Source organism: Pseudophryne corroboree, chromosome 6 (assembly GCF_028390025.1).
Source record: "Pseudophryne corroboree isolate aPseCor3 chromosome 6, aPseCor3.hap2, whole genome shotgun sequence".
Taxonomy (NCBI): domain Eukaryota; kingdom Metazoa; phylum Chordata; class Amphibia; order Anura; family Myobatrachidae; genus Pseudophryne; species Pseudophryne corroboree.
In genome coordinates, this window is record NC_086449.1 from 543431905 (window position 1) to 543455857 (window position 23953).

A 23953-nucleotide genomic window follows, 5' to 3' on the forward strand; every position below is an offset into this window, starting at 1 on the left:
TGAGCAAGTCGTTCATGAAGTCCTGGAAGACTGCCGGGGCATTACAGAGCCCAAAAGGCATCACCAAATATTCATAATGCCCTGAGTGGGTATTAAAGGCAGTCTTCGATTCATCCCCCTCTCTTATTCGGATTAGATTGTACGCACCGCGTAGGTCAATCTTAGAAAAAATGGTGGCAGTACGAAGCTGGTCAAACAAGACCGAAATGAGAGGCAGTGGGTATGAGTTTTTAATCGTGATACGGTTCAATTCCCTGAAGTCGATGCAGGGTCGCAACGGACCGTCCTTTTTACCCACGAAGAAGAACCCCGACCCAACTGGAGACTGTGAAGGTCTGATAAATCCCTTAGCCAAGTTCTCCTGAATGTACTCTGCCATAGCCTGAGTCTCAGGACGTGACAGGGAGTACAACCTGCTCTTGGGAAGCTTAGCATTCGGCAACAAATCAATGGCACAGTCATAGGGGCGATGGGGAGGTAGTACCTCTGCAACTCTTTTGGAGAACACGTCCACAAAATCTGCATAACATCCTGGCAATCCTGGCAAACTTAGCTGTGAAAGCCTGACTGGAAGGCTCAAGCAACTCCTGAAACAATCAGTACCCCAACTAAGAATCTCCCCAGAGACCCAGTCAAATTGAGGATTGTGGGCCCTTAACCAGGGTAACCCCAACACGAATGGGGCAAAAGTACAGACAGTCACATAAAAGGACAATTTTTCAGAGTGTGTGGCTCCAATAAACAAAGAAATCTGGCTAGTGCAAGAGGTAATTTTACCCTGGGATAATGGTTCCCCGTTTAACCCACAAATCTCAATTTCCGATGCCAAGGGTACTAAGGGAACAGAGTGTTTCAGGGCGAATTGGCGGTCCATAAAAACCCCGTCGGCCCCACTGTCCACAAAGGCCTCAGTCTTGACAGTTTGTCCGAGGATCTTCAAGGTCACCGGAATGATAAAAGTCTTCTTGGGAAATTCCGACTTCTGACCTGACAGGATATTTCCCATCACCCTCAGGCCCTGAAGTTTTCCGGCTTTTCTGGGCATGATACTACCACATGACCTTTATTCCCACAGTACAAACATAACCCCTGCTGTCTCCTCCGCGTCTTCTCACGCGAGGAGAGGCGGGTAGCCCCAATCTGCATAGGCTCCTCGGAAAATTCCTCAGAGTCTGAGGTTCCCTTGGGAAAGAAGGAAACCTCGGTCTCCCTTTCAAGCCTGCGCTCTCTCAGCCGTCTATCCACCCGAATGGATAACTGCATGAGCTGATCCAAGCTATCAGGCAAGGGATATTGTACCAGTTGGTCTTTTAACTGGTTAGAAAGACCTCTTCGGTACTGGTGTCTCAGGGCTGGGTCATTCCACTGGGTATCATGGGCCAACCTCCGAAACTCCGTACAATAAACCTCAACTGGCCTTCGCCCTTGCTTAAGGATCGAAATCTGAGCCTCGGCTGAGGCCGTCTTGTCAGGGTCATCATACAACATGCCCAGTGCCGTAAAAAAAGCATCAACACTTTGAAGCGATGGACAGTCAGGCTGCAACCCATATGCCCAGACCTGTGGGTCTCCTTGTAGCAAGGAAATCACTATGCCCACCCGCTGAATCTCCGACCCAGAAGACTGAGGCCTAAGCTGGAAATATAGCTTGCAGCTCTCCTTGAAACAAAAGAACTGCGAGCGATCTCCAGAAAAACGATCCGGGAGATTTACTTTCGGCTCCTTAACCCCTGAAGGTACTGCTGCTGCGGGAGCTCCGCCAGCGGCCTGCGAGGTGTGCATTTTTAATGGACAAATCATTAAATTGTCGAGTCAGGACCTGCACCCGATCGACCACCTGTTGCAAAGTATTTTGAGGGGTATGCTCCATATTCCCACAAAATTTCAACAGGAGTATTAGGCTGCTGAATATGTTATGCACACCAGTGCCAGCAGGAATGTACTGGTGTCTGAACGGTGAGGGATGCAAAACAAATGAACTCACAGACATACTGGGGAATATGACATTACATACACAGAAGGTGATAGGGTAACAAAATAAACACAAAGTGAACAGAGAAGCCCAAAGGCTAAGAAACTGGGTGTCTCCCTAGTATTAGGACGGCTCAGATGGAAAGAAGCGAGATGTAGGGTTTTAATACGTAGAGAACCCGAAATGCTGTTGCTAAGGGCAACAGCAAAACCCTAAAGGGTTACCAACGGGTGTGGCAGTAAACTCCTTGGTCAGAGATGGAATAATAGACACAAGGAGAGTATCCACAATCCTAGTCCTCACTTGCAGTGCACTGGTTCAGCTTACTGCCACTAAACTGACACCTGAACACCTTGCACAGTGAGAGAGGATTTTGGCAGGCAAGTCTGAGAATACAGCCGCAAACTTGCTAGGTTCACAGAGTAGCAAAAGAACCCCACGACTCCAGTCTTACTGCTAGGTCTGGATTAGCAGAGTGTAATACCAAATCCCAAGGCCTATTTGCAGTAAGCAACAAACAAATACAAAGTTTACACAGTACTAGCTAGCTTTCAGGAACTGACTAACCAACAAAGATTCAGCAGCATCTGCCTAACCTGAGAAGAGGGTTTATATAGCAGGTGCTGTCCACGCCCCACTCAGACCTCACAGACTGTGAGCACAAACACCAGCACCGGATCCCCTGCCGTGCACAGAGCCTGTAACCACTGCACAGCAAATTACCCGAACCGGAGTATCAGCTACCCTCAGGTTACTCCGCTAGCACTTGTCTCCCGGTTGCCATGACGACGTGGCAGCACAGAGCAGGAGACCCTAACACTTGGCCCTATCTGTGCGGCATTTGTATATTCTCCCCATACTTGCGATGGTTTTCTTGAAAGAACAAAGTGTACTTTAGCTTCCTAACCGCCTCAAACGAAGCCCAAAGAACAGTAGAGGTGCTAAAATGTACAGTATGTAACCCATTTTTGTTCACCCCACAATATGTAGAGCGTCTATACGCTGTGGTAAGTTGGGTGACTGAACCGGACTCCAGCTTTGTAGCATAGTACAGACTGCAGAGGTAGAAAAAACGTTTTTTAAACTAGTGAGCTTTATGCATAGAGTACACACATGTGAGAGTGACACTGCAAAACAAACTGATAACCCACATAGGTGAGTGTGAGACTCTTAATATCCAGTGTCATTAGATACGCATAGATGAGTGACACAGCCATACAGTATATACTGATAAACACACACAGGTGAGTGTTAAACACATTAATAAATATATAGCTTACCTAAATACGCATAGGTGAGAGGAACACAGCCATACATACTGCAAAACACCCAACTGTGAGTATACGGCACAGTTATAGTGTACAGAAATACGCATAAGTGACAGTGACACTGCAATATATACTGATGAACACACACAGGTGAGTGTGAGACACAGCTATATATAGTGCACCCATATACTCATAGGTGAGAGTGACACAGCAATATAAATTGATGAACACAAAGAGGTGAGCGTGCTACATATATACAGTATATTACTAACATATATATGCATAGGTGAGTGTGCCACAGCAATATATATACTGATAACTGCACATAGGTGCGCATGATACACAGCAATATATAGCTTACTTAGATATGCATAAGTGAGAGTGACACATCAGTATATACTGATAACCACACACAGGTGAAAATGAGACATAGCAATATATAGCGTGCATATATACGCATAGGTGAGAGTGCCACAACAATATATACTGATAACCGCACATAGGTGAGAATGAGACATAGCAATATAAAGCATATATAGATACGCATAGGTGCGAGTGATACAGCAATATATACTGATAAACACACATAAATGAGTGTGAGACACCTCAAAATATATAGCGAACATAGAGACACATTTGTGTGAGTACCCACATAAGTTGCTTGCTGCCTCTGCTCTAGTGCTCTTTCATCTTTCTGTTTTTGAAATGCAATCAGCATTAACAGGTGAAACGCAGACCTGTTTGTAGCCTGCGCCCCTGCAGGGTCAGCCAGGGGTTATGTAGAGCCCCATGAAGGCTGCGCGTGCCTGAGCCTTACTGACCTTATGCACTCAAGACACCTGAGTGCAACTATGTCCAAGGCAATCTTACTGTACACTGTATAAGTGAAACACATTGCCATAGTCCAACATTTAGCCTATGCTATAATACAGTTCAAAACTCTGCTTTTCACACAAAATCCTGTAAGAAGGATGGCAGTTGAGTACTGGGCACTGCCCATAGTAAGCAGGCAGCATAATTACACTTTAAAACATAAAGCTGATACAAAAATAAATGCACTTAGCCAACTGTGAAGCTGGAGAGGAAAGGCGGTGGTGTCTTCCAAGGAGAGATCGCAGCCCTGGCAGCAGTTACATGCTCTTCCACTGTTTATGGTCACACTGCCTGTAAGCAGGATTCCCGAACGGTACTACTGCTGGAGGGGAAGTGGTCTGGTCTTCACTATCCTCCGACCTAGAGAACTTCCCCTTGCTGGGAAAAACCTTGGTGCAACCAGCATTACATGGCAGCCTGTTGCACACACTCCCCCTCCATGTATGGGAGTGGAGCAATGGCCAGTAAAGCTCAGAAAAATGGCAGCTAACTTTCAGGATCACGCTAGCCGCCTGACCCCTCTCAAAGAGAGATGGGTTGCGCTGTTCACCAGCCCCAGGTGGTCACCACTGAGGCTAGAGTGATGTGGGAGGTCCTGCGGGAATCGCATCCTCCCACCGATGCAGCGGTATCCAGTAAGTTGACCCAGCGCCCATCGCTGCAGCACTGATGGTAAACTAAAAAGTAAATAAAATAATTACAAATAAATATTAAAATATCAAAACTACAGCAAAGGGCTACATAACATGCCCTACTCCACAGACACCTAAAGAAGAGTGGAACAATTGTGCTGCTGAGGGGATGTGGGCTAGCTACAGTGTTCCAGCCCCAACCTGCAATCCTATGATCCAGTGTTCCACAAGCCTTGCTGAAAGAGAAAAATTAATATTGACATCTAAAATATAATCTGCAATTGTGTCCAGCTAGCATTGGCACAGTGAAAGGTGGAGGGAGATCCTGCTTCCCTGCCACTCACAGTTCTATGGATGTACAGGTCTGTGTGCACCTTGAGCAGGCTTGCTCCCACCCCTCTCAATATCTATTAATGGAGAGGGCAGAGATAAGGGAGACAAGTGAGGGAGGCAGAGATATGAAAAAAAATGATAAAAGTGTGAGTGATTGAATAAAGCGAAGATAGTGGAGCAGAGATGAGACAGACTTTTGAAAGATGGGGAAGGTTCGAAGAAATCAAAGAAAAAGGAGGGTGGAAGGAAATTTGCAAAGATGACAGGGAGTGAGGAGGGAGGGGGTGACAGATGGGGGAAGGCAACAGAGTTGAGAGAAAATTGGGAGGGTTACAGGGATGGAGTGTTAGTTATCAGATGGAGGTGGGGGGGCAGAGAGAGAGACTGGTAGGGTGGATACAGAGATGAGAGAGATAGAGACAGACGGGGGACAGCAGAGATAGAGCTACGAGAGAGATGGGGGACAGGAGGGAGTATAGATGTTAAGGTGGAGGAAGACACGGGGGGGGGGACGGACCTTGAAACATCAGACATGGGGGGTCATTCCGAGTTGTTCGCTCGTTGCCGATTTTCGCAACGGAGCGATTAAGGCAAAAATGCGCATGGTACGCAGTGCGCATGCGCTAAGTATTTTGGCACAAAACTTAGTAGATTTACTCACGTCCGAACGAAGAATTTTCATCGTTGAAGTGATCGGAGTGTGATTGACAGGAAGTGGGTGTTTCTGGGCGGAAACTGACCGTTTTCTGGGAGTGTGCGGGAAAAACGCAGGCGTGCCATGATAAAACGTGGGAGTGTCTGGAGAAACGGGGGAGTGGCTGGCCGAGCGCAGGGCGTGTTTGTGACGTCAAACCAGGAACGAAACTGGCTGAGCTGATCGCAGTGTAGGAGTAAGTCTCGAGCTACTCAGAAACTGCTAAGAAATTTCTATTCGCTTTTCTGCTATGCTAAGATACACTCCCAGAGGGCGGCGGCCTAGCGTGTGCAATGCTGCTAAAATCTGCTAGCGAGCGAACAACTCGGAATGACCCCCATGATCGCTAGTGCCCTGGCAAATAACAGGTCCAAATACTAGCATTGGCAATGTATTGTCTGTTTTATTCAAGACATAGTTTTCCAAACTCCACTATTACAGTCCAGGTTTTAAGGATATTCATTCTTGAGCACAGGTGCCTTAATTAGTACCTCAATTTGATTTAACCATCTGAACTCAAGCATAGATATCCCTGAAACCTGGATTGTAATGGTGGAGTTTAGAGAAATCTCATTTGAGACCTTTTCATACACTTGCTTTTTCTTTTGTGTGAATGGGAGGTATTTTATTTTATTTTTCTCTGACGTCCTAGTGGATGCTGTGGACTCCGTAAGGACCATGGGGAATAGACGGGCTCCGCAGGAGACTGGGCACTCGAAAAGAAAGATTAGGTACTATCTGGTGTGCACTGGCTCCTCCCTCTATGCCCCTCCTCCAGACCTCAGTTAGAATCTGTGCCCGGCCAGAGCTGGATGCACCTAGTGGGCTCTCCTGAGCCTGCTAGTAAAGAAAGTAATATTAGGTTTATTTTCAGTGAGATCTGCTGGCAACAGACTCACTGCTACGTGGGACCGAGGGGAGAGAAGCAAACGTACCTGTTCACAGCTAGGTTGCGCTTCTTAGGCTACTGGACACCATTAGCTCCAGAGGGTTCAAACACAGGCAAAGGTCCTCGGTCGTCCGTTCCCGGAGCCGCGCCGCCGTCCCCCTCGCAGAGCCAGAAGATCAGAAGTTGCTGATTGAAATCGGCGGCTGAAGACTCCTGTCTTCATTACGGTAGCGCACAGCACCGCAGCTGTGCGCCATTGCTCCCACTGCACACCACACACTCCGGTCACTGTAGGGTGCAGGGCGCTTGGGGGGGGCGCCCTGGGCAGCAATAAGAATACCTTTGGCATAAAAAAGACACATAATACAGTCTGTGACTGTATATGTGTAAAACCCCCGCCATTTTTTAGTCAGAAACAGTGGGACAGAAGCCCGCCGCTGAAGGGGCGGGGCCTTCTTCCTCAGCACACCAGCGCCATTTCTCTTCACAACTCCGCTGGAAGGACGCTCCCCAGGCTCTCCCCTGCAGTCTCCTGGCACTAAGAGGGTAAAAAGAGAGGGGGGGCACATAAATTTAGGCAAAAGGTGTATTGATACAGCAGCTATTGGGAAAAATTCACTTCTGGTAGTGTGTATCCCTGTGTATATAGCGCTGTGGTGTGTGCTGGCATACTCTTTCTCTGTCTCCCCATAGACCTTGTGGGGTCCTATCCTCAGTCAGAGCATTCCCTGTGTGTGTGCTGTGTGTCGGTACGGCTGTGTCGACATGTTTGATGAGGAGGGTTACGTGGAGGCGGAGCAAGTGCAGATAAATGTGGTGTCGCCCCCGTCGGTGCCGACACCTGATTGGATGGATATGTGGAAGGTCTTAAATGACAATGTAAACTCATTACATAAGAGATTTGATTATGTTGCTGCCGGGGGACAGCCGGGCTCTCAACCCGGGCCTGCCCAGGCACCTCAGAGGCCGTCAGCGTCTCAAAAACGCCCACTATCTCAGTTGGTTGACACAGATGTCGACACTGAGTCCGACTCCAGCGTCGACGAGGATGAGGCACTATTACAGCCCAAAATGACTAAGGCCATCCGATACATGATTATTGCAATGAAAAATGTATTACACATTTCAGAGGCTGACCCTGTCCCTGACAAGAGGGTAAATATGTTTGGGGAGAAAAAGCAGCCAGTTACTTTTCCCCCGTCACATGAATTAAATGAGTTATGTGAAGAAACGTGGTCTTCCCCTGATAAGAAAGTGGTGATTCCCAAGAGAATACTAATGGCGTACCCTTTCCCGCCAACGGATAGGTTACGCTGGGAATCCTCCCCTAGGGTTGACAAGGCCCTGACGCGCTTATCTAAAAGAGTGGCCCTGCCATCTCAGGATACGGCCGCCCTAAAGGAACCTGCGGATAGGAAGCAGGAAGGTATCTTGAAGTCTGTGTATACACACTCTGGTACTCTACTGAGACCGGCTATTGCTTCAGCTTGGATGTGCAGTGCTGTTGCAGCATGGACAGATACTCTGTCAGAGGGGTTGTATACCCTGGACAGGGATACCGTATTGCTAACACTTAGCCATATTAAAGACGTCGTCTTATATATGCGGGATGCCCAGAGGGACATTTGCCTGCTGGGCTCTCGAATAAATGCAATGTCCATTTCTGCCAGGAGGGTCTTATGGACTCGGCAATGGACAGGGTATGCCGACTCTAAAAAACACATGGAGGTTTTGCCTTATAAGGGTGAGGAATTGTTTGGGGACGGTCTCTCGGACCTCGTATCCACAACGACAGCTGGAAAGTCGACTTTCTTGCCACAGGTTTCCTCACAGCCTAAGAAAGCACCGTATTACCAAATGCAGTCCTTTCGTTCTCAAAAAAGCAAGAGAGTCAGAGATGCATCCTTTCTTGCCAGAGGCAGGGGTAGAGGAAAGAAGCTGCACCATGCAGCCAGTTCTCGGGAACAAAAGTCCTCCCCTGCTTCCACTAAGTCCACCGCATGACGCTGGGGCTCCACAGGCGGAGCCAGCAGCGGTGGGGGCGCGTCTCCGAAATTTCTGCAACCAGTGGGTTCGCTCACAAGTGGATCCTTGGGCTATACAAATTGTATCTCAGGGATACAAGCTGGAATTCGAAGTGACGCCCCCTCACCGTTACCTAAAATCCGCCTTGCCAGCTTCTCCCACGGGGAGGGAGATAGTCCTGACGGCTATTCACAAGCTCTACCTCCAGCAAGTGATAATAATGGTACCCCCCCTTCAGCAGGGAAGGGGTTACTATTCCACACTGTTTGTGGTACCGAAACCGGACGGTTCGGTAAGACCCATTCTAAATTTAAAATCCTTGAACATTTACATGAAAAAGTTCAGGTTCAAAATGGAATCGCTCAGAGCGGTCATTGCCAGCCTGGAAGAGGGGGATTTTATGGTATCTCTGGACATCAAGGATGCGTACTTGCATGTCCCCATTTATCCGCCTCACCAGGAGTACCTCAGGTTTGTGGTACAGGACTGTCATTACCAATTCCAGACGTTGCCGTTTGGTCTATCCACGGCACCGAGAGTCTTTACCAAGGTAATGGCGGAGATTATGGTACTTCTTCGGAAGCAAGGAGTTAGTTATCCCATACTTGGACGATCTCCTCATAAAGGCGAGGTCCAGAGAACAGTTGTTGGTCAGCTTAGCACACTCTCAGGAAGTGTTGCTACGGCACGGCTGGATTCTGAATATTCCAAAGTCGCAGCTGATTACTACGACGCGTCTGCCCTTCCTGGGCATGATTCTGGACACAGAACAGAAGAAGGTATTTCTCCCGGAGGAGAAGGCTCAGGAGTTAGTGACCATGGTCAGGGATCTCCTGAAACCAAAGCAGGTGTCTGTGCATCACTGCACGCGAGTCCTGGGAAAGATGGTAGCGTCATACGAAGCCATTCCTTTCGGCAGGTTCCATGCCAGGATCTTTCAGTGGGATCTGTTGGACAAGTGGTCCGGATCGCATCTTCAGATGCATCGGCTGATCGCCCTGTCCCCGAGGGCCAGGGTGTCTCTTCTGTGGTGGCTGCAGAGTGCTCATCTTCTCGAGGGCCGCAGGTTCGGCATACAGGACTGGGTCCTGGTGACCACGGATGCAAGCCTCCGCGGATGGGGGGCAGTCACTCAGGGAAGAAACTTCCAGGGGCTGTGGTCAAGTCAGGAGACTCGTCTGCACATAAACATACTGGAATTAAGGGCCATATACAACGCCCTGAGTCAAGCGGAGCCCCTGCTTCGAGACCAACCAGTGCTGATTCAGTCAGACAACATCACGGCAGTCGCCCATGTAAACCGACAGGGCGGCACAAGAAGCAGGGTGGCGATGGCGGAAGCCACAAGGATTCTTCGTTGGGCGGAGAATCACGTACAAGCACTGTCGGCAGTGTTCATTCCGGGAGTGGACAACTGGGAAGCAGACTTCCTCAGCAGGCACGACCTCCACCCGGGAGAGTGGGGACTTCATCAAGAAGTCTTCGAGCAGATTGCAAATCGGTGGGAACGGCCACAGGTGGACATGATGGCGTCCCGCCTAAAGAAAAAGCTAAAAAAATATTGCGCCAGGTCAAGGGACCCTCAGGCGATAGCTGTGGACGCACTGGTAACTCCGTGGGTGTTCCAGTCGGTATATGTGTTTCCTCCTCTTCCTCTCATACACAAGGTACTGAGAATAGTAAGAAAAAGAGGAGTGAGAACAATACTCATTGTTCCAGATTGGCCAAGAAGGACTTGGTACCCAGAACTTCAAGAGATGGTCACAGAGGACCCATGGCCTCTGCCTCTCAGACAGGACCTGTTGCAGCAGGGGCCCTGTCTGTTCCAAGACTTACCGCGGCTGCGTTTGACGGCATGGCGGTTGAACGCCGGATCCTAGCGGAAAAGGGTATACCGGATGAAGTAATTCCTATGCTGATAAGAGCTAGGAAGGATGTGACAGCAAAGCATTATCACCGCATATGGCGGAAATATGTTGCTTGGTGTGAGGCCAGGAAGGCCCCTACAGAGGACTTCCAGTTGGGTCGTTTTCTGCATTTCCTACAGTCAGGTGTGACTATGGGCCTCAAATTAGGGTCCATAAAGGTTCAGATCTCGGCCCTATCCATTTTCTTTTAAAAAGAACTGGCTTCACTGCCTGAGGTTCAGACGTTTGTAAAGGGAGTGCTGCATATTCATCCTCCTTTTGTGCCACCAGTGGCACCTTGGGATCTTAACGTTGTGTTGGATTTCCTGAAATCCCACTGGTTTGAGCCACTTAAGACCGTGGAGCTAAAATATTTCACGTGGAAAGTGGTCATGCTATTGGCCTTAGCTTCAGCTAGGCGTGTGTCAGAATTGGCGGCTTTGTCATGTAAAAGCCCCTATCTGATCTTCCATATGGACAGGGGAGAATTGAGGACTCGTCCCCAATTTCTCCCTAAGGTGGTATCATCGTTTCATTTGAACCAACCTCTTGTGGTGCCTGCGGCTACTAGGGACTTGGAGGATTCCAAGTTGCTGGACGTAGTCCGGGCTTTGAAAATTTATGTTTCTAGAACGGCGGGAGTCAGAAAGTCTGACTCGCTGTTTATTCTGTATGCAGCCAACAAGGTTGGCGCTCCTGCTTCGAAGCAGACTATTGCTCGCTGGATCTGTAGCACGATTCAGCTGGCTCACTCTGCGGCTGGATTGCCGCATCCAAAATCAGTAAAAGCCCATTCCACAAGGAAGGTGGGCTCTTCTTGGGCGGCTGCCCGAGGGGTCTCGGCTTTACAGCTTTGCCGAGCTGCTACTTGGTCGGGTTCAAACACATTTGCTAAGTTCTACAAGTTTGATACCCTGGCTGAGGAGGACCTTGAGTTTGCTCATTCGGTGCTGCAGAGTCGTCCGCACTCTCCCGCCCGTTTGGGAGCTTTGGTATAATCCCCATGGTCCTTACGGAGTCCCCAGCATCCACTAGGACGTCAGAGAAAATAAGAATTTACTCACCGGTAATTCTATTTCTCGTAGTCCGTAGTGGATGCTGGGCGCCCGTCCCAAGTGCGGACTTCTTCTTCTGCAAGACTTGTATATAGTTATTGCTTACATAAGGGTTATGTTATAGTTATCGGTTGAACCGTGGCTATGTTGTTGTTCATACTGTTAACTGGGTTTATAGTTATTGCTTACTAAAGGGTTATTGTTATGAGCCATCCGTTGATTGAGGCTCAGTTGTTGTTCATACTGTTAACTGGGTATAGTTATCACAAGTTATACGGTGTGATTTTGTGGCTGGTATGAGTCTTACCCTGGATTCCAAATCCTTTCCTTGTAGTGTCAGCTCTTCCGGGCACAGTTTCCCTAACTGAAGTCTGGAGGAGGGTCATAGTGGTAGGAGCCAGTGCACACCAGTTACACCTAAAGCTTTCTTTATAGTTGTGCCCAGTCTCCTGCGGAGCCGCTATTCCCCATGGTCCTTACGGAGTCCCAGCATCCACTACGGACTACGAGAAATAGAATTACCGGTGAGTAAATTCTTATTATTTTTACTACCTTAACGTTTTTTGTTCTTTTCAACAGAAAACCAATTAAGAAATAAAATTAAGCAGCTGGAAAATGAAATAGAGGTATGCTTTTTAAGTGTTCAAATAAAATTGCCCAATGCTGTTTTCCTTTCCATTTTTATGTAATTCTTGCATTCATATTAGACACACAAGATTGATGAAAAGAAGCAACACTGCAACTAATGCAAGGGTTCCCAACTCCAGTCCTCAAGTATCACCTACAGGTCGTGTTTTGTGGAGCTCTATAATCGTGCACAGTTGAACTATTCTATTTTGCTGGGTCAGTAATTATCCCACCTGCTTCCACAGAGAAATCCTCAAAACATGGCCTAAACTTGAGGGTTTAAGTTGAGAGCCAGTGTACTGAAGAAATATGTTTCAGTGGTGGCAACTATCAAGCTTCTCTGCACCATTCAGTGGCTGTACAACCAAGGAATCTGTAACATAATTTATATGATTGGCTTTATTGTGAATATAAATGCCTATATTTTTGTGTCATAGAGGTCTATGTATGTTTCCTCCCATTGGATATTTGTCTTTAGTGACGTGATTAGACTAAGTGGGAAGACATGATGGAAATGCTTTGCTCTTTGAATGTAAATGTATAGTAGGACACTTGCAATTCACATTCTGTTCCTTTGCTGATGAATAATATTAGTTGTAGCTTAAAACATACAGATGTGTCTTCTTACGTTAAACAGCCCTTGAAGTCGCGCCTTGCCATGGCGGGACTCTGTAGCGCTGAGCATATTTTGGGTTGTTTTTTTCCGTGACAATGTGTCTTAGACACAAAGTAATGTAATAGGACGCACAAGCAGCTACTGCTGGTTAAATTGATATGCTGCATGCCTATATCCTGATTGTAATTGTGGCTCTATCAGCACCTGGACTGCCACGTTACAGTGGTTTCCAGCATGCAATTTTAGTCGCAGTCACACACATAATATAGGCATCCTGCATATCATTTTACTCAGCAGAAGCTGCTTGTGCGTCCTTTTACATTACTTTATGTCTAAGACACACTTTCTTGGAAAAAAAAGCCAAAAAATATGCTCAGCGCTACCGATTCACGCGGCACTCACTCGTTATGTGTAACGTGACTTGTAGCACACGGAGCAAAGATGTAAGAGGACACATCTGTACTTACACCATTTTATATTAAAAGGGTATCTGAATGAACAACATATATCTAAACCTTAGTTCAATTTATAGTTTCCTTTATAATTTTACATATGAGCATATAGTGGTCCATCTGCTGGGAAATTAGGAGTCCTAATGAGAAAGTTATTTGCCCATGTAATGGCAGGAGGCACATTCTCACTGCTTCTGAGACAATTTCTGTGCCATCATCAACCGCACCCTTTCAATATAGTGATAGAATGATCACATTGGGTCAGTGCCATGAGAACTTCTGTCTGTTCCTATAGCTAACTACATAATGCCTATGGCATTTAAGATTAGAGGTTAAATTAAGCAGTGTGTTTGCTGTCCTTTTAAATCTGCCAGAACCCTCTGTGGGTTGGCGGTGGGTTCTATTCCCAAAAGACTGTATTTACTATAGGTGGTTTTGACCTTCTAAATTGATCATGTCAGTGATAAAAAAACAACAACAAAAACGTAACCAACAGGGTGACATGCAGCATGGGACCCCCCTACCACAATGCCAACCAGCCTTAAACTGCTCAGGCCAGAGCTAGACTCCCTCCTCACTAAGGATAACCAGCCATGGGCTGAAATACCAGGGCTCTCCTCCCAGCCCCTGTGTCATTGGGTGCAGAAGTAATTACTATTTATGTTATTGTTCCTTACAGGTGGACTACTGGTCCCCACAAGGCTGTCAGGGCATTGTGACACTTGGAGAATCACAAGTACCAGCATGCCTGGGCACAAAGGGTTCACTGGCATCTGTAGTCCACATGTAAATATAATAAAATAAAAAAAATGACTGATACAAACACCATGGAAATGTACTTTTATCAAATAAACACATCCGTTGTTTATTCATTAGTCACTCATTCCCGAGAGACAGTCCCTCTTCTTCCCATGAGGCATTCAAAGACTTGGAAAAAAAACAAAACAAGCAAAAAACAAAACAGGTGACCCTAATCTTGTCCATGCCGCACTGATGGTTATGGATTTCATTCTGTGACTCGTCATAGGAATGCATTGGCCTGCACTGACCGATTAGATCTGCAAGTGGGGTCATGCTGATTGGTCGTAGCCGGAGGAACCAGCATTCCACCAGTAAGAACAATATAGTAATAATAATTATTATTTTTATCTTCACATCCAAAGCCCCATGGGTACAGAGACTAGCTCAGGGCTCATTCTCCTTAGGGAGGTGGTATACCTAGGGGTTCCAGCCCTGGGCTGAGCCATCTAGGGCTTTTTGACATTATGAAAGGGGACCTAATGCTGCGTGTATCCATGCTATAGCGTACCCAACTCTGTTAAAAATAGGGGGGATCCCAATCAATATTTCCTTTTATTTCTCAGTACCGGCCAAGGTTAAAGTGGGGCTGGTTATGGAATTGAAATAGGGGAATCCCCATGCTATGTTTTTTTTTTTTTTTTTCTTACCTTACACTGTACAATCCTGCAAGAAAGTACAGTTCTATCTTTTTACATCTAAATTTCCTACTCACATGGGTGCACTTCCAACGTTAAAATTATTACACAAACACAGAGTTATTATTACTTGTGATTGTTGGATAGTTACCTACCCTCCCTATTATTCTCTACATTCATATGCTCTTTCCCCTCTCCTGTGGAAAAACACTATGCAAGCCTGTACAGATCATAGGAATCTGTGCAGTGGCTGCACACTCTTTTGTCAGAGACCTGTCATTTATTTGGGTGGATTGGGTTTTGTAAATCTGGAGGTTTTGTTCTTCTGATGAAGAAAACATTGATTATTATTCAATGTTCTGTTCTAAAATGTGGCTTCTCGATGGCTTAGTAAATCTGCGGTATGCTTTCTAAACCTTTTTACAATCAGTACCTACATACCAGTACAATCAGTACCTACATACTAATATATTTAAAAGACAAATGACAAGCTTCAAAATGAAACCTTCAAGCTTTTACTAAAAAACACATGGCTTAAGGCCATCTGTCATCAAGGCACCCTAACAGTCCGAGGTTTAAGTATATCCAGACATGCTCAGCATGTCAACAGTGACCATGTCAACATTCATCGTGTCTACCCATGTCAAGATGATGAACTGTCACTTGTGTCCTAGTGGTTTCTTACCTTCTCCGTGCAGCATCTCCAGCGTCTTCTTCCAGGTCTCGGCGTTGCTGTGACAGTCCCTTCCGATGCGGACCTGTGATGCTCCAGGGAGTATTTCTACCCCTAGTGCCTACTCTCCCAACTTCCCTCACTCCCTCAGCCTAACACTGGCCTAGCCCTGCAGCCTAACCCCAACTTCCCTCACTCCCTCAGCCTAACACTGGCCTAGCCCTGCAGCCTAACCCCAACCTCCCTCCCTCACACAGCCTAACACTGGCCTCCCCCTGCATCTAAACCCAACCTCACTCTCCCTGCAGCCTAACCCATACAAGCTGTTAAGCAGAGTCCTCTTACCTGTTAATCAGTTCTTGAATGTACAGTAAATCACCACTGAGTATTCTTTCACTGGTAATTTGGTATTTGCCAACATTGCTGTGTGACTGGATCATGTAGCCCCTAAGACCCTTTGCAATCTGGCTGTACCATTTGCAATATGTATCACTTAATCCTCATGTTTCAAATTCCTATTACACTATAGCAGTGATGGCTAACCTTGACACTCCAGCTGTTGTTGAACTACATATCCCAGCATGCCCTGCTACAGTTTTGTTATTTGGCCATGCTAAAACTGGTGCAGGGCATGCTGGGATGTGTAGTTCAACAACAGCTAGAGTGTCAAGGTTAGCCATCACTGCACTATAGATTGTTGGCTTGTGAGCTTGGCCCTCTTACTTTGCCTCTTTGTCTATTATTACCCAGTATTGTCTTAATGTTTTTGTCCAAATTGTAAAGCGTTTCGGAATATGCTGCAGCTCTATAAATGTTAAAAATAAAGTATATAGGTATATAATAAATAATTCCTTAGAGATGAAATTCAAGGCTACAGATGAAATCTGTTACCAGCCATTTGTCAATAGCATATAAATACATGTACAGATGTGTCCTTATTCACTATTACACACTTATACATTATTGCTGCAGGCTTGCCAGGTTCCATATGAATTGGCTTACGCCAATCGTCTTTATCACGTTGTAGTCACAATGCGATGCATTTGATATGCAACACTTTTTTTCTTTCTGTGTGTGTGTGTATAGCTGAATCTGTATGTATTAAGTACAATTTGGGATGAAAAAAAAAAAGCACTTTGTGTAGATTCAGACTCTGTCACACACAGATATACAAGTGTCTCCTATCAAATGAGACACTTGTCAGTACGGGTTCAGTATGATATACTGATGGACGGGATGCCAGCTGTCCGTATACCAACAGCGGCATCCCGTCCATCATAATCCCATAATCCGCTGGGATTGTGTCCTCCCTCGGGATCCAGGCGTTGGTATATCAACCGCCGGGATCCCGTTCGTCGGGAAGCTACCTGCTTCCCGTCAGTACAGTCCCATAAAGCATTTTTTCATTATGATTAAGGTGCACATTCTATACAAAAATACACTACACTGACCAGCATTGCTTACTCGCACCAAACTAGGAATATGAGGTCACAGTTTGTGTAATTAATTTCCATGAATTCATAAAATATAATGTAAATGCTTGCTTGGGCTAGTGTAATATCGTCTGTTTATGTGTACAGTTCTAAATGTGTGAGTGGTTGCTGCCACTTTTAATGCCTGCTAGAAATGGTACTTAAATGTGTTCTTTATATGCTGTGAAATTTTTCCAAGTTTAGGAAAACTGAATCTGCAAACTTCTCACATATAGTATTCCAATTAGTTCTTTCTAAAGCAAAATGTTTGTTTTATTTCTTTTCTTCCCCAGTCCTTTCTTGTGCTTGCCACATTGTTTTTTTAAATGATAATCCGTGTTCCCCCATGATATTTTATTTAATGCAGATGGCACAGCTGTCTACTGGAACCAGAGATTCACGTTTTTTACGGGAAGAAATTCGTCAGCTAGAGGAACAGCTGGGGCAGAGAGAGCGTGAACTGAAAGACATGAGAAAGGAGCTGGAAAAAGAGAAACAAGTTAATGAAAAAGTGGGTGGTGCAGTTGTGTCATGACAACCATTAATATTTATGGCCTTAATTTCTAAGCATTAGTGTCAGCTACTGTATGTTTTGTTTCATTTTTAATCTCCAGCTAATGTGAGCGTTAAATGTTGGAACACACTAAACCACAGGTTCTCAAACTCGGTCCTCAGGACCCCACACAGTGCATGTTTTGCAGGTAACCCAGCAGGTGCACATGTGTATTAATTGCTCATTGACACATTTTAAAAGACCACAGGTGCAGCTAATTATTTCACTTCTGAGGAGACCTGCAAAACATGCACTGTGTGGGGTCCTGGGGACCGAGTTTGAGAACCTGTGCACTAAACGATGTATCAGCCAATCTTGAAATCCGCAATGAATCATTGTATAGTGTGTACACCCAAATCCACCCATTTAATTGTTTGATGAGTTAGGTGGTCGTATTGTCCTGTCTGTTGTACTGCACATCAGATGGGATGATTCACGGACAATGCGGTTTTATATTAAGCATGTAACAATGTATTGCGTTGTCGTGTAGTATGTATGGTGATGCAAGATCTTGTGACATTGTATCGCTTATATGTGTTGCCTGTCTAAGTCTGATGTACGATTCTCAATATGTACGTAGTTTAATCTATCTCTTCTTGGTTATGATACATAGACATTTTGATGTCACTAATGCGACAGCAATGACACCATGTTCTTCAGTGTTTTTCCTTGAAATCAAACTGGAAGTGCTCTATTAAGCGCTTCATGCTTGTTCCTGTACAATACATGACTCTGCTCGTGTTACAAGCACTGGACAATTGGAGCTTCTTTTCTGGTTTAGTCTGCCAACCAGAGAAAATAACTTTTGTGGTATTTAAAATGTCTAATGAACATCAGTGATTCCTATCCTATATAATAAAAGCCTAATGCTGCTCCTCACCTCTGTGGGGTAAATTCAAATGTTTTGCACGCCAGCAGCCACTAGATGGCGCGCGACAGAGCAATTCAAGTGTTGCTCCATTCAGACGCGCACATCCGCCACCTACATTTCTGTAATATTGTTCCGTCATAGTGACTGGCTGGTAATTAGTTATTTATAAAAGCACAACAGGACTCAACTATTTTGGTTATTTACCTTGTAACATTGTTCTTGGAGGAATGTTCACATATTTTGTTAGTATCACACTACTGCCGGCTCATTTTTAATGGGTGTAAAAGACAGTATTTCCTGAAAAACTTGGTCTCTACCAGCATCTTGTTTTTTTTCAGTTTTAATAATGAATTAGATTTTGTAATGCGTGACTACAAACCAAAATTATTACACTGTTTCACTAATTATACTGTACTTTGGTTTTTAAATAATGATACCAATTATGTGGTTTTAGTTACATAGCATAGTGATTCTAAGGTATAGTTAGAGGAATTGTGTTGATCAATGCTTGCACATAAGTTTGGGGAGTGAAGTATAGTATAGCTAGGGGATCTAGTATATAAAAAAATCTTCAACTGTACACATTATGAGGGTCATTCTAGTGTGCTTGCGCCTCAGACCATTGGCATAAAGTACTTTTGTTTTTGTTCTTTGTGCATGCACAAGACCCATTCTGCACGTGCACAAGTGGGTCCTGCGCATAGCATGCATGCCAGCATCAGACTGTAGTTAATAGTCTGATGCTGTTCCCGGGGGCAGGATGGGCTCCATTTGGGAAAATGGAGGCATGTTGCTGCTGTTTAGGTGGTGGGAAGAGGCCAGGGATCTCCGTCACATGGGTACCACAAGCTGCCCGATCATGGGTGTTTCTCTAACGTCCTAGTGGATGCTGGGGACTCCGTAAGGACCATGGGGAATAGACTGGCTCCGCAGGAGACATGGGCACTTTAAGAAAGAATTTACATTCTGGTGTGCTCTGGCTCCTCCCTCTATGTCCCTCCTCCAGACCTCAGTTTGAATCTGTGCCCGGATGAGCTGGGTGCTGTTCAGTGAGCTCTCCTGAGCTTGCTGTGAGAAAGTATTTTGTTAGGTTTTTTATTTTCAGGGAGCTCTGCTGGCAACAGACTCCCTGCATCGTGGGACAGAGGGGAGAGAAGCAGCCCTACTCTCTGAAGATAGGTCCTGCTTCTTAGGCTACTGGACACCATTAGCTCCAGAGGGATCGTACACAGGATCTCACCCTCGTCGTCCGATCCCAGAGCCGCGCCGCCGTCCCCCTCGCAGAGCCAGAAGACAGAAGCCGGGTGAGCATAAGAAGCAAGAAGACTTCGAAATCGGCGGCAGAAGACTCCAGTCTTCACTGAGGTAGCGCACAGCACTGCAGCTGTGCGCCATTGCTCCCACACACACATCACATACTCCGGTCACTGTAAGGGTGCAGGGGTGGGGGCGCCCTGGGCAGCAATTAGGACCTCTTTGGCAAAAGTTAGCATATATACAGTTGGGCACTGTATATATGTATGAGCCCCCGCCAAAAAATTGTACATTGAAGCGGGACAGAAGCCCGCCGCTGAGGGGGCGGGGCTTCTTCCTCAGCACTCACCAGCGCCATTTTTTCTCCACAGCTCCGCTAAGAGGAAGCTCCCCAGGCTCTCCCCTGCAGATACACGGTAGACAAGGGTGAAAAAGAGAGGGGGGGGGGCACATAATTAGGCGCAAAAATCAGTACAAACAGCGGCTACTGGGTTAACATTAAGTTACTGTGTTATTCCCGGGTTATATAGCGCTGGGGTGTGTGCTGGCATACTCTCTCTCTGTCTCTCCAAAGGGCCTTGTGGGGGAACTGTCTTCAAAAAGAGCATTCCCTGTGTGTGTGGTGTCGGTACGCTTGTGTCGACATGTTTGACGAGGAAGGCTATGTGGAAACAGAGCGGGAGCAAATGAATGTGGTGTCTCCGCAGACGGCGCCGACACCTGATTGGATGGATATGTGGAAGGTTTTAAATGATAATGTTAATTCCTTGCATAAAAGGTTGGATAAAGCTGAAGCCTTAGGACAGTCAGGGTCTCAGCCCGTGCCTGATCCTATGTCGCAGAGGCCGTCAGGGTCTCAGAAGCGCCCACTATCCCAAATTGTTGACACAGATACCGACGTGGATTCTGACTCCAGCGTCGATTACGATGATGCAAAGTTACAGCCAAAATTGGCTAAATCCATCCGTTATATGATTATAGCAATTAAGGATGTGTTGCACATCACAGAGGAAACCCCAGTCCCTGACAAGAGGGTTCATATGTATGGGGAAAAAAGGCAGGTGGTGACCTTTCCCCCTTCACACGAGCTAAATGAGTTATGTGAAAAGGCTTGGGAATCTCCGGATGAAAAACTGCAGATTTCCAAACGGATGCTTATGGCGTATCCTTTCCCGCCAACGGACAGGTTACGCTGGGAATCCTCCCCTAGGGTGGACAAACGTTAACACACTTATCCAAGAGGGTAGCCCTGCCGTCACAGGATACGGCCACCCTCAAAGATGCTGCGGATAGAAAGCAAGAGGGTACCCTGAAGTCCATTTATACACATTCAGGTACCTTACTGAGGCCAGCGATCGCGTCTGCCTGGGTGTGTAGTGCTGTAGCAGCATGGACGGACACCCTGTCTGAGGAACTTGATACCTTAGACAAGGATACTATATTAATGACCCTGGGGCATATAAAAGACGCTGTCCTATATATGAGAGATGCTCAACGAGACATTAGTCTACTGGGTTCTAGAATAAATGCTATGTCGATTTCTGCCAGAAGTGTCCTGTTGACTCGGCAATGGACAGGTGATGCCGACTCAAAAAGGCACATGGAGGTTTTACCTTACAAGGGTGAGGAATTGTTTGGGGAGGGTCTCTCGGACCTGGTCTCCACAGTTACTGCTGGAAAGTCAAATTTTTTGCCATATGTTTCCTCACAACCTAAGAAAGCACCGTATTACCAAATGCAGTCCTTTCGATCACAAAAAGGCAAGAAAGGCCGAGGTGCGTCCTTTCTTGCCAGGGGCAGAGGAAGGAAGCTGCACAATGCAGCTAGTTCCCAGGAACAGAAGTCCTCCCCGGCTTCCACTAAATCCACCGCATGACGCTGGGGCTCCACAGGCGGAGCTAGGCCCGGTAGGGTCGCGTCTCCGAAATTTCAGCCACAAGTGGGTTCACTCCCAGTTGGATCCCTGGGCAATAGATATTGTGTCTCAGGGATACAAGCTGGAATTCGAAGAGATGCCCCCTCACCGATACCTCAAATCGGCCCTGCCGGCTTCCCCTCTCGAGAGGGAAATTGTGTTAGCTGCAATTCACAAATTGTATCTTCAACAGGTGGTGGTCAAGGTTCCCCTCCTTCAACAAGGAAGGGATTATTATTCGACCATGTTTGTAGTACCGAAACCGGACGGTTCGGTCAGACCCATATTGAATTTAAAATCCCTGAACATTTACCTGAAAAGGTTCAAGTTCAAGATGGAATCGCTCAGAGCGGTCATCGCAAGCCTGGAAGGGGGGGATTTTATGGTGTCTCTGGACATAAAGGATGCTTACCTTCATGTCCCCATTTATCCACCTCATCAGGCGTACCTCAGATTTGTGGTACGGGATTGTCATTACCAATTTCAGACGTTGCCGTTTGGTCTCTCCACGGCACCGAGAATATTTACCAAGGTAATGGCGGAAATGATGGTACTCCTGCGGAAGCAAGGGGTCACAATTATCCCATACTTGGACGATCTCCTCATAAAAGTGAGGTCAAGAGAGCAGTTGCTGATCAGTGTAGCACGCTCTCTGGAAGTGTTACGCTGGATTCTAAATATTCCAAAGTCGCAGTTGATTCCTACGACTCGTCTGCCTTTCCTGGGCATGATTCTGGACACAGACCAGAAAAGGTTTTATCTCCCGATAGAGAAGTCTCAGGAACTCATGACATTGGTCTGAAACCTATTAAAACCAATACAGGTGTCGGTGCATCACTGCACGCAAGTCCTGGGAAAGATGATGGCATCAGACGAAGCCATTCCCTTCGGCAGGTTCCATGCGAGGACCTTTCAATGGGATTTACTGGACAAATGGTCCGGATCACATCTTCAGATGCATCGGTTAATCACCCTATCCCCCAGGACCAGGGTGTCTCTCCTGTGGTGGCTGCAGAGTGCTCACCTTCTCGAGGGCCGCAGATTCGGCATTCAGGACTGGGTCCTGGTGACCACGGATGCAAGCCTCCGAGGGTGGGGGGGCAGTCACACAGGGAAGAAATTTCCAGGGTCTGTGGTCAAGTCAGGAGACTTGCCTTCACATCAACATCCTGGAACTAAGGGCCATATACAACGCCCTACGTCAAGCGGAGTCTCTGCTTCGCGACCAACCGGTTCTGATTCAGTCAGACAACATCACCGCAGTGGCTCATGTGAACCGCCAAGGCGGCACAAGAAGCAGGGTGGCGATGGTGGAGGCCACCAGAATTCTTCGCTGGGCGGAGAATCACGTAAGCGCACTGTCAGCAGTGTTCATTCCGGGAGTGGACAACTGGGAAGCAGACTTCCTCAGCAGGCACGACCTCCACCCGGGAGAGTGGGGACTTCATCAAGAAGTTTTCACGCAGATTGCAAGTCGGTGGGAACTGCCACAGGTGGACATGATGGCATCCCGCCTCAACAAAAAGCTACAGAAGTATTGCGCCAGGTCAAGAGACCCTCAGACGATAGCTGTGGACGCACTGGTGACACCGTGGGTGTTCCAGTCGGTCTATGTATTTCCACCTCTTCCTCTCATACCCAAGGTGCTGAGAATCATAAGGAAAAGAGGAGTGAGAACAATACTCATTGTTCCGTATTGGCCAAGAAGGACTTGGTATCCAGATCTGCAAGAAATGCTCACAGAGGACCCGTGGCCTCTGCCTCTAAGACAGGACTTGTGCAGCAGGGGCCCTGTCTGTTCCAAGACTTACCGCGGCTGCGTTTGACGGCATGGCGGTTGAACGCCGGATCCTAGCAGAAAAAGGCATTCCGGATGAGGTCATTCCTACGCTGATAAAGACTAGGAAGGACGTGACGGCTCAACATTATCACCGTATATGGCGAAAATATGTTGCTTGGTGTGAGGCCAGGAATGCTCCTACGGAGGAATTCCAGCTGGGCCGTTTCCTTCACTTCCTACAGTCGGGAGTGACTTTGGACCTAAAATTGGGGTCCATTAAGGTCCAGATTTCGGCCCTATCCGTTTTCTTTCACAAAGAACTGGCTTCTCTACCTGAAGTTCAGACGTTTGTAAAGGGAGTGCTGCATATTCAGCCCCCTTTTGTGCCTCCAGTGGCACCTTGGGATCTTAACGTGGTCTTGAGTTTCCTTAAGTCACACTGGTTTGAACCACTCAAAACGGTGGAATTGAAATATCTCACGTGGAAGGTGGTCATGTTACTAGCCTTGGCTTCGGCTAGGCGTGTGTCAGAATTGGCGGCTTTGTCACATAAAAGCCACTATCTGGTTTTCCATGCAGATAGAGCAGAATTGCGGACCCGCCCACAATTTCTGCCGAAAGTGGTTTCTTCCTTTCATATAAACCAACCTATTGTG

General features: G+C 46.7%; 1 protein-coding gene across 1 annotated transcript in view; it reads left to right on the forward strand.

The window, feature by feature from the left end:
- CEP290 (centrosomal protein 290) overlaps positions 1-23953 on the forward strand; it is a 497171-nt gene that overhangs the window by 51088 nt on the left and 422130 nt on the right. The window contains exons 5-6 of the mRNA XM_063927658.1: positions 12228-12274; positions 17292-17435. Of these exons, the coding sequence (XP_063783728.1) occupies positions 12228-12274; positions 17292-17435 (191 nt within the window). The remainder of the gene's footprint in view (positions 1-12227; positions 12275-17291; positions 17436-23953) is intronic.